Source organism: Hemicordylus capensis, chromosome 4, assembly GCF_027244095.1.
Source record: "Hemicordylus capensis ecotype Gifberg chromosome 4, rHemCap1.1.pri, whole genome shotgun sequence".
Lineage (NCBI taxonomy): Eukaryota > Metazoa > Chordata > Lepidosauria > Squamata > Cordylidae > Hemicordylus > Hemicordylus capensis.
In genome coordinates this window covers 53,983,433-53,995,471 of record NC_069660.1, presented here as the reverse complement: position 1 = coordinate 53,995,471, position 12,039 = coordinate 53,983,433, and the positions used below count along the sequence as shown (strand labels likewise).

Here is a 12,039-nt window from a genome sequence, read left to right as displayed (position 1 = left end):
TCAGAGCAGAAAGCATCAGGAGGATATTTCTTATATGTGCAGAAAAGTTCTTATACTAAATCAACAGGACAATTAAAGATCCTCAGAATAATGTGCTTCAAGACAAGCCACAAAGGTCCTAGTGCTTTCTTGATTTCTTTCTATCAATCCGCTTTTGGGGGGGGGGGGGACTTCTCAGATAATGTAGATTCTGCTTTTAGGTTGCTTATAGCTATAGTGGCTGGGGAAAATAATAATAATAATTATTATTATTATTATTATTATTATTATTATTATTATTATTATTATTAAATTGAATGTATATACTGCCTGACTCAGTAAGCTCTATAAAATATGAATTAACAATTAAAAATACAAATTAATAACTCAAAACATACAAATCAATCACTTTCCTTCCTTACTGGAATAAATTCAACATAACTCATCAAATATAGTTCAAAGTGGCATGTATTTCTCCCCTGCCCTACCCTAAAAATCATTTGCCTTGGAGGTCCTCATTCCTTAGAATGATCAAAGTCTTTGCTGTATTAGGCAATTTATAAACTACATCCTAATCTTTTCTATATCTATTGGATTTGATCAATATTTATTATCCATTTTCTGTGTACAGTTCCCTTTTATTCATACCATCCCAATATATTATCTTTCTCTCTCCCCCACCCCCTGTGGAAGAATCTTTTTTTTAGGCTGACCTGCTCTGTACCAGCTTTGAACAGCCCGCTGTGTGACAATGCTTTCCTGTAGGACCGACTCTGTAACTGAACAATGCATATTGTTATTTCATATGAGTTCAGCCTGAAGGCTCTACCTGGCAATGTGAGTGTGATCAAAAGAAATATACAAAAATGTACCATATTCCACAGCAGGAATGTCCTTTGAAGAGGAGTGTACAATTCTGCCCAATGATCTTTCAAAGAATGGAACGCAAATATACCCATCATAGACTTTAATGGAAAGAAAGAACTGACTGGAAGGAGATCATTGTTGTGGGTCAAAGCAAGGAAAGATGGTCCTGGAGGTCCAAGGAATTAAATGACATACCTACAAGGCTGCAACTGATTTAGCAGAAGGATGCTCTGTGAGAAGATGTTTGGATCCAGGAGGCTGGAATTTGAATTTCAAATGTTCTGGCCCTGCCCACAATGATTCTGTTGGAACTAGGGTTCATAGACATGCCAGGTGTGGGGCAGCTAAATGTTTTGATCTTGGAAGAATACCAAAATGCAAGGGCATAGCTAGGGGAGAGGGGGCGCGTGTTTATCCCTCTCCCTGATGGCCCCTTGGAGTGAGGAAGATAATGGAGGGAGGGAGGGAGGGAGGGAGGGGGAGGGAGGGATGGAGCTGGGGGGCCCTCAGGATCCCGGGATCCCAGGTTCTTTGAACCCATCCACTCAATTATAGCTACACCCCTGCCAAAATGTATAGGAGACATCTCACTGCTTACAAGCTTTACTTTGGTTACACATTAATTTCAGAAATATGAAGGAAGAGAAGTGAGAGAACACCATATCTGCAATATCTGCAGACCTGGACACAGATTCTTAAGTAAGATTAACTTTTGAGCACAAATGAAATGTAAAAATCAGTGTTTTTCCTGATTTGACAGCATTTGCCTCATCAATGAGAAATCAACAGGACTGTACAGTTTTTACACTTTGCAGAAAATTCAGTTGGATCCTGATTGCTTCCCAGATGCCTCACTGAAATGAGATCCAGTGCCAAGAGACGTTATCTGTTCTTTGCATTTCCCTCCTATGCTATAAACTATCATTGGTTAAGTTTTTAAAAGTATTTAGTTAACCTCTGCAGATGATGTTCTAATCCCAAAAAGCAACAGTTACGGAAAAGTCGGTATCAAATGCAATCCAGATGGGTTATACAGCTAAAATATTGTAGTGACGATCTAAACAATATTTCATTATTTTTCCTGCCAATACTGTTCAGATGCTTGTCCACACTCGCAATGAATTAGGAGTATATTTGCTCCTAAATTCCTATCTGACTCCAAGGCATAATTGTGGTGACTTTAATGGCTTTTACCTAAGATTTCAGAATCCACCGAAGTCCAGTGAAACTGCTCCAAATGAATGGTTAAAGCTGTTAAAAAAAAAAAAATGTATGAGCACTGATTTAGAACCTGCACTGTTTAGAATGAGCACTGATTTAGAATTATGGTGCTTACTGCTGAGTGATAGCAGATTATAGAGAAAAGAGAGTAGATGACCCTGGGTCCTTAGACTGTTGCTCATTTGCTTGCAAGAAGCTGATATTATGGGGAGAAAACTTGTTCAGCAGTTTCTTGATCACTGTATTTCATTTTATGGGTCAAAGAGGAGTTAAATCTTAATACTGAAGCAACCCCCTATGTTATAAATAAAATATCAACTAGATTTTGGACACATGATGCCGAGTCAGATCATTGGTCCATTTATCCTAGCCCAGTTCTGTGTACTCCAACTGACAGCAGCCACCAGGCAGAGAAGGGTCTTTCCCAACACTGCTATCTGAAGCCCTTTAACTGGAGATGGCAGGGACTAAACCTGGAAGTGGCAGCACCAGAAAAAAAAATTGAGTGGGGACACAGAAGGGGCAAAGTGCATTTATGGGTGGGTGAGCTATGTCCCACAAATTAGATTTCTGAAACAAAAATGGGGGTGGGAGTGTGCTTGCCACCCCTATCACCCCTCTGGACCTGCCCTTGGAACCTTATGTATGAAAAGCCTGTGCTCCTCCATTGTGCTGTGGGCCTTCTTGAATAACAGCTGTACAGAAGCCTTGTGTGTATGCATCAGTGTTTCACTGTGCTCTGTGCCAGTTCACTCACTCAGGTTTTCATCTACACACCATTTTACTTTATTGATGTGTCTGAAATGGAGATGCCATAGATTTCAAATGTAGAAGAGTGAGAATTGATTCTAAACCCTCCTGCTTCAAGACAAAGGCAAGCACCAAATGAGAGGAAATCAGGAAGAAATGTTTCCATTTCTCCACAAGAGGGATTCTTTCTAAAAAGCAATGAAATACTACCTGTCTGCCTGTGAAACCTTCATATTCCAGAATTTGGGTTACAAAACAACCTGGGTTGCGTGGTTTGTTTGTTTGTTTGTTTGTTTGGTGGAATTAATTAATAAAGCAGGAATGTGGTTTTTGTTGCATTTTTCTTAAGAGGAAGTGAAGTCTCATTGTATATGTACAGAAGAAAAACTTCAACATCACACACTCAAAATTGGACTTATGTCATACCCTGTAAAAATACATGTCTTGAGATGGTCCTATGCAAATTTTGTTAAGATTGATATTAACATTTGGAATGCCAGAACTGGCTCCAATAAACTTGGTGTGGAAAAAGAAATCTATGTTGTTATTTTCACATCAGATTAAAAAATATATAAGGAAGTTGCTTTCTTTTTCTAGTCTAATACCTACAGTGAGCCTTTTGTGTCTAAGTGATACCGGTTTCATTGGCAAGGATGAGAAAGGATCAAAGGCAGCACTGGGACTAGTTAGCGGGACTAGTTAGTGGATGCAAAGAGGGATGAGCTCACCTTGGATTTGGACATGCTTCAATGGTATCAAAGTCTGTGGTTTTTCATATATTTGGTACCCACACTGTAGTCCATTTCCTGCTATTTTAGATAACGAATGTGCCAAAATCATGCCTCTGAAACAGGTGCAGGCTTGCTTTCCTTTGGCATGGTATTGGCATTCATGTTAGCAAAAATTATTCCTTCACAGGAGTCTCCCACTCATTCATCTACTGTGCATGTGCAAAGCTGTGGGATTTGGTGTGCTAGACAGCTGTGAATTAGTCATACTGCAGGCAAGGCTAATCATGAGGCCCTTTGGGGTGCCAATATTATGAAAATATTCCGTTTTTGTTTCAGCAGTTTCCACTTTTGCTGAGAACATGGTGTCTATTTGGAAGGGCAGCTGCTTTTCCCAGAGGCAAAAAAGAAAAGTGGGGAAGGGGGGGAGCCACTGTAGCCATTGCTTATTTGTCTGTTAGCTCATTGACTGCTATTTGAATGCCAACTCATTCAGTTATGCAATTTAGCAATTTTTCCTTGACTAGCAATGAGATAAGAGCAACCAAAGCTCCAAACCGACCAAATAAGGCAAAAACCAACCCTAATATAATCATTAAGTGGTGCTCCTTTCTTCATGCAGCAGAAGCAGCAGGACTGCAGGCAGAGAGGAAGCTTGAGGAGCAACTCACCGAGGGGGGAACAAAAGAGACTTTTGGGGGGGGGAGAAAATGAAGCACTTTTTGTTTTCTAGTAGAAAATCCTAGACAACGTGACAGGCAGCAGGCAGCCTTCCATCGATGTTAGGGACCCACTGCGGCAGCTGGGCAACTTGAAAGGCAACCCTGATGGCAGGCTGCTATGGAATGACTTAAAACTGATTCTAGGCAGTGTGGTCCTGGCAGGTCCCTTATATTGACAAAGGGCTACCCGTCATGTTGATAACTATTTAGCAGTTGGGGGGAAAGAAAAATCCTTGGGGTAGATGAAAAAAAAGATTTGGGGGGCAGTTCAGAAAAATGAGGACATCAGGTGCTTAGCAGGTATCTGCACCCCCGTGCAATAGGTACCTGCTCTAGCCAAATTTGCATGCCCTTCTGAACTTCCAAGTAGGCGTGAAAGTCTCCCCTCTTGTCAGACATCCAATCCGACGCTGAGCTGAGAAAGAACAACTCCCAACAACTACCTTCTCATACCAGTCTGAATATCATCTTCTCTGTCCCCACCACTTACCTTCTTTCTGACCATCCCACTATTCCTCTTTGATCAGTGTCCTGCCTTGTTGCCTGAAAAGGAGCCGTGCTTTAGCTCCACTGTGGAGACAGCTTATTTCTGCTGCCATAGTCACTCCAGCTTCTGCATTTTTCTTAGCCATTGAGTTGCTTAAGAATATATGGAAGAAGCAATACTTGTGCTGATACATTCCAGCTTCTTAATTGCAATATCGAATAAACAAACAAACAAATGAATAAGAAATTAATAAATAAGAGTGAGTATAAGAGCTGAAAATGTACAGGGTGGGGGAGGGCGAGGGACTGGTCATTTTCAGAAAAAGTAACAATTTTTTAAAAATCAGCTGAAGTCCATATCTGCTATGTAACTACCAACACTGGAACTGAAGAAATTCTAACAACCCTTGAAGGAGAATGAAGGAACTGGATATGTTACATCAGCTGGCTGAAGTCGGTCTTTGGAAGGATAGCTAGCTGTGGGCAAAGGCCCTCAACTGCTTCAAAGACTGATAACATTGTTCACTAAGAGCACCTAACAAACAGCCCAGCAGGAAAAGAGTAGATGGTGCTCAGAGTAGCCAAGCTGGTGGTCAGTCAAAAAGAGTGGTTAATAGCTGCAAAATCCACCAAAAATCCAGAATATTGAAAAAATAATACAACAAGATTAATATTCATTTTATAAAGATGAAAAATGCAATATAAATATATGTGGTTTACAAAAAATCCACTCATTATTATATACAGTATCCCCTATAAACTTATGAACACAATTCTTCTCAGTTTGCCATGACAATGAATACATAGTGAGCTGAATCTGCAAATTACTGCAACAGTCATAAATGAGCTGAAATAAATTTTCCAGTGTTGGTCAGTTGCAAAATTCCTGAAGAATCAGGCTGTATCAACTCAAGCTGAAATAGTAATATAGCACCATTGTTTGTCTTATCCTCCAATATGTTCCATAGTAACATGACTGGAGTTCAGTTCTGCAGATGCATGCTACTCTCTTGGAATGGACAATTATGAAACAAGGTTCAAGATGATGGAACAACTTGGTGGGAGGGAGAAGGCCTCTCTATATTTTGGAGAGATCACAATTTTTTAGGGAGGATCTAACTCAGGACTGCTCAACTTAGGCCCTCCTAAATTGAGCAGATGTTGGCCTACAACTCCCATAATCCTTAGCTATTGGCCACTGTGGCTGGGGATTATGGGAGTTGCAGCCCAAAAACAGCTGGGGGGGCTAAATTGAGCAGGCCTGATCTAACTTATTCTTGCTTCCATGTACATCTGTGAAAGCAATCAACAACACATGCAAACCATTCACCAGATTGCTGAGCCTGACCACAGCACCCCAGTGGCAAGCTCAGGCTTATCACACCATGTAACGTCTGAAGTGGCTCCTTGTTCCAGTTCTTTCCATGCTTGCTGGATGTGATCTTTGACTTGTTATACAGGACACTAGGTAAGATTATCTCATTCAGTAGTTCCACTTAGAAATCTGTAAACTTACAGAGCGAAGAGAGGAAATAGATGTTTTAGACATGTTGAGGCATTTCCCTCCTTACTGGAGAGCTTTGCAATCTCCAATATTATTTGGAAACTTGTTGGGGATTGCTGAACGGAGGATGTAAATTTGGTTTTAGCAATTTTCTTTGAGACAAAGAGGATTTTCAAGACACGTGGATGGAGCTAGGGAGGTGTTCCAGTTCTTTCCATGCTTTCCATTGCTCATCGAAATCCTCCTATTCTTCCTAATTAATCCTCCAGCCAACAGATGTCTCTGAATGCTCTTGTTGTTTTTATCTAGGCAACACTGTCAGATCCTCCTTCAAGTGCAACTCCCTTCTGACTCCATTCTCCTTCCCATCTTTGATCTCGTAGACCAAAATGCTCCACTTGATGGGTATGCACTGCCTTTTCATCTGGCCATTCCCAAAGAGCTAATTAAACCTAATGCCAATCCTATGAAGTAGGTACAAGGTTGCATCAGAAGACTACCCATTGTCAGCCGTGTGAGTTCTTTCACCCTGAATCAGCACATGCTCAGTTAGGCAAGAGGAAGCATAATGTTTCCATATAGAGATCTGTGTTTGGGTGGGGAGAATAAAATCTTCACTGCAGTTCTCTGAGCAATTGTCTCATTTAGCTGCCACCCAACCAGGGCCCTTCCCAAATGGCAATTTTAGTTCGCTTCACCACAGGAAGGATGAGTGTGTGTTCATACAGGGGAGGGGAGATTTTCGTTGACGTCCATGCGAGACATCAAGGTGCCCTCCTTACACAATTCAGATTTCCCCCTGCACAGTGAAGCTTAGCTCGTATTATCTTCATGCTAAAAAGTTCTACTTTTTATAGCACCTTTTTGGCATACTTTGATATATCCCAACATTTCTTCTGAGCTGTGTGGAGGGATCATACTGATAGAGTACCTTTTCTTAAAGGCTTGCTTTTCTTTTTAATTTTTAAAATAAGATTTACTTGGTGATCTTGTGGAAGATTGACTGCCTGAAGGAGGAGCAACTCACTGACTTATCTCGTCAGTCTTCAGCCAGATTAACTGCCTGAAGGGGGAGCAAAAGAAAAGAAAAGAAAAAAGGAAAGGAAAGGAAAACCCAGACAAATCTATCCAAACACAAAATACAGCGGAAGAGTGCAGTGGTGTAGGGAGGGTATAGGCAGCCCATGTTCAGGCTGCCTGCTCCCACCACCAGGCGGTGTCCCCACCATGGTGCAGCCCCCCCACAGCACCCCTTCTTTTTTCACCATGCAGGGGGAGCCCCTTTTCTCCCCACCATGTGCAGCAGCAGCAGCAGCAGCAGCGGTGGCAAGAGCAACTTCCCTGAGGGAGCAGCCTGGTGTAAGCTGCCCTGCCTCCACTGATCAGCCACCACCACACGTGTGGTGGGAAGAGCAGGGATGTCCAGGATGCGCAGCGGGAAAAGAATGTCCAAATGTGCTCGTATGTACTGAGAGGAAGCACTTTATGCAAGCACACCCAAGAGTCAGCAAGGACAGGGTATGTGCAATGGGGCACTAGATGTGCCACCCCTCAAATTCAAGACTATTGGAACCTGCATGTATGAAGAGACGGTGGCGGTGGTGGTGGCGGCTACGGTGGCAGCTGAGTTGCAGGGTTAGAGGAACCAATCCTGGGCTGCTCACTCAGAGAGGCTGCTGCTGTTACTGCCCCCACCATTGCAGCCACCTCAACCATGAGCAGTGGGGAGAAAGCTCTGCCCCTGGAAGAGTGCCACCTGCTGGCAACAGACAGAACTTTTACTGCAGGCTTTACAATGGGGGGAAATGTGTCAATGTGGTTGGTCTGGCAAGTTGTCAGTCTTACAGCAGTCTCCCCCAAAATAAGTTTTAAAAAAAGGGAAAAGAAATAAACTGAAATAAACTGAAATAAATTTCCATGGGCCCAACTGAGATTTGTCAAAGACACATACCATGCATGCAAAGAGGAAGAGTGGCGTCCCGCCTCCTCTAGAAAGCCATTGGTCAGAAGGGACAGACAAAGACCAGGGAGCAAGCAGTATGAACAGTGCATGGGGAAAAACCCACAAGGAACAGAGAAGAACCCTATTAAAACAACACCGATGTGAATGGCCCCCAGGTTTAGCTGAATTACCTTTACTGAGCTTCTATGCAGCAAATATATGCCCTCATAACTCACTCTTCTTTACCCCACTTAATCCCACATTAAAGCCCACCATCTGGGAAAGGCCCAGGCCAGGTTTCTTAGCTGTAATGACTCCTAGGCCTGTTCCAGATCAACCTTATCTGGGAGTTTTCCCAGTGCCTTTCAAGTAGCACAGCCCCACATTAAGAGCGATGTGCTATTCCTGTGGAGAAGAAGTTATTGCTCTCTTGGCATTCATGCCAGCATTCCAGCTCAGAAGCTGGGCGTGGGCTCCCATGATTGCACACCCAGCCTTGTTCTTCTGCCCCTCCCCACGCCTTTCAGTCTGTCACTTGCCTCGTTCCACATATTTTTGTAGAAGGCTCCATGCAACCAGGTTCACAGAAGCCTGGGAAAAAATAAACTGGGACTTAAGGCAGTGATCTCATCTCCTTTTGGCAAGGTTTTCCTTTTAGAGTTTTCCTATTGTGTAGGCCCATTTTAAAAGAGACACAAATATAGACACAGTGAATTTCCCATTGGTACAATCCTTGGTTTAACATGTAGCTTTGGGACTGAAGGATTTGAAGACTTTTTGCATACATAGTTATATGAATAAGAATGAACAGTGTTTTGGTTCTAGTATGAGTCTAGCTATAGTTGTGTGAAAGAAGTTCTCTTTCACAGTGGAGTAGGAAGAAGACAAGTGAAAATGCATTTGCACAAGGTCTGGTGGCTAGCAGTCTCCACTTTTTTTTTAATTTAGAGAAATAAAATAAAAATGAAGTTTTCCAATTAACTAGAAAACACATATTTCTTCATTTACACTATAGATCTGTAGTGCATGCTGTTTAATGCAAATTTGACTATCAATGCTTAACTCTTCAGAATGTCAAATCCTCATGGATTAGTAAAATGGGTAGACCTCATACTAATACGCCCCCCCATAAAAACTCACATTCTTGCAGCCACATACATACCCTAGAAAAACATGATCTAATATTAGTTACACAGAATATGTGCTGTAATTGATACACAGATTGCTTCTCCAGCTGCTGTAGCAGTGATCTTAGCACCAAATAGTTTGTGTGTGTGAGTTGGGGGGAATGTACCTTTTTAAAGAAGTGTTAGCACAGGAATTTAGTGCTGTGGTGGCTCTTTTTGGACCATGCTCACTGTTTCCTGATCAGCATAGTTTTCTTATGGATTGTGGGTAATTCAGAGTACCCTACCAGGTACTGCTTGTGGGGGGCGGGATGTAGGTACTGATAAAAAGTGCCTGGAAAAGTGTCCTTCCTTCCTTGCAAACCTAGTCTTTTAGAGGAAGTGCAATCTAATCCCAAACTGGGGAACAACTCAATCCCAGATCAGTGGACCTCCTGACCAGGATCATCTCTGAATTTAATTTCGGCTTGTTCACCTTCATCCACCCCATCACCAACTCCAAACACCAGTTAAGGACAGCCTCTGCAGCTAGGTATAGTAATGAGATGTACCTCTGTGTATCATCAGCAGACTGATGACATCCCACACCAAACCCCCAGATGACCTCTCCCAGTGAAGAATGACCTCACCCAGGGTTCAATCCCCAGCATCTCCCAGTAGGGCTGAGAAAAATTCCTGCCTGAAGCCCTGGAGAGCTGCTGCCAATCAGTATAGACAATACTGAGCTAGATGGGCCAATGGTCTAACTCAGTAGATGGCAGCTTCGTATCTTCTCATGAACTTCTGTCTGGCATTGTGAAAAGGTTTGGTGGGGGAATGGCTGAAATGATGCTAATGGAGCTGACATGGAGTGACCTGTGGAACCCCTACTGCAGAAACAGAAGCAGTGATGGGGCTGGGGAGATTGAGTGCTAATCCAAGATGCACTTTCCCCCATTCACAACACTGGGAAGAAACACAGCAACACTTCCAGCACTACCACCCAATCTTTCCAGCCACTGCTTCCCTCTCTGCAGCAGTGGCTCTGAAGTCGTTTTATGTCAACTCCATGCACATCAGATCAGCCAATACTTTCTCCCACCCCGATTTTTTCACACACAGCCACTAAAATATCCTATATTACTTTCAATAGTATCCTGGAGATACTGGCTTGAAGATTTTAGGCCAGTCCTGGAGGGTTAGCAGCCCTAGACTCATCTCATACATTCCTTGCTGCTTTGTGCTAGCTAGAATGAGTTTTAATGTGAACCCACTTTTAAGTTCTAGAGCAGGGGTGCACAGCTCAATGGCCAGGAACCACTCATGACTTGGTGTGTGGGGGCCAAGGTCAATTTTCAGCACATTAATTTACATTAAATTTAATTATTAAAAATATTAATGAAAGCAATTATTAGTTACTTGCGGATTTCTTTTGGAGAGGAGAGCAGGTCTTGTGGTAGCGAGCATGACTTGTCCCCTTAACTAAGCAGAGTCTGCCCTGGTTGCATATGAATGGGAGACTAGAAGTGCGAGCACTGTAAGATATTCCCTTTAGGGGATGGAGCCGCTCTGGGAAGAGCAGAAGGTTCCAGGTTCCCTCCATGGCTTCTCCAAGATAAGGCTTAGAGAGATTCCTGCCTGCAACCTTGGAGAAGCCACTGCCAGTCTGTGTAGATAACAGTGAGCTAGATAGACCAATGGTCTGACTCAGTATATGGCAGCTCCCTATGTTCCTATGTTCTCTGCATCAAGGGACCCAGAATTTTAACCAAGAATAGTGGTCAGAAAATGGGCCCTGTTGCTGATCAGTCAGGGGGCATCTGGAGTACATTCCAGCCCCAGGTTGGAGTCGGGGGTTAAGATGAGGGGGAAGAGGCATGAAGGTTGGTGACAGTGGGCTCCAGCCCAGGGAAGGGGGCATCTGGTGTCAAGAAGCCAACTGCTTTGAGCTGCAGGTGCTCATGAGCAGGACAAGAGCGCTTCATGGCTTATGTTGTTGCTACAGGATATCTCTACTGGGAGTTATTTGCACATGACCTCATGCTTCGGGGTAAATGTTGAGCGAAACCAACTCGAAGTACACTCACGGCATTGAGGGAAGCAGCCCCTCGCCTCTGCTCTCTGGATTTGTTTTACTTCCTCTGTGTTTTCCTTCTAGCCAATGCGCGGCGGGGGGGGGGGGGGGAGAGCTTCCTAAGACCAATATCTGCATTTCTAAAAAGCGTATCCCTCTTATCATGCTAATAATTCTAATTCAGTGCCTCTCCCTATTTGCTCTAGTGTTTTCAGAAAAAGTAGCTTAAAACTACTATTTTAAAAATCTAGAAATTCGTCGGGGTAAGCTAGAATTCTCATCACAAAGCCCGATTTGTGTGTGGAGTGGGTCCAAGAATCTCAAAAGGACTTCGGGGTAAGTTTGGCTGGTGTGTGAATGCACACACTCTCTTCTGAAGGAGATTCAGAGTAGAAGCCCTGTGTGTAAAGCCTCTGGGTGGACCAGGCCAGATCCGGACTCCAGGCTTTATGTTGTGCAGGCCTGTTCTAGAATAGGCAAGGCACTATTTTATTGCCTCCTACTTGTAAGCACCTATCTTTTTGAGATACTACACTGTCAAACAAAGTATCAAGGACTGAATAATAGTATCACTACATTTCTCCTTAGGACATATACACATATTAGAAGCTACTCTTTAGTGCCTCTGGCCTTGCCTAATGGTTTGTTACAGAGCCACCC

The 12,039-nt window shown here is 43.1% G+C and overlaps 1 protein-coding gene across 1 annotated transcript in view; it reads left to right on the top strand.

Moving 5' to 3' along the window:
* The window catches only part of IGFN1 (immunoglobulin like and fibronectin type III domain containing 1), a 74,268-nt gene extending 72,969 nt beyond the window's left edge, over nucleotides 1–1,299 (top strand). Inside the window, exon 24 of the mRNA XM_053251057.1 lies at nucleotides 673–1,299. Coding sequence (XP_053107032.1) covers nucleotides 673–686 — 14 coding nt within the window. The 3' untranslated portion in view covers nucleotides 687–1,299. The remainder of the gene's footprint in view (nucleotides 1–672) is intronic.
* The last annotated feature ends 10,740 nt before the right edge of the window (nucleotides 1,300–12,039 follow it).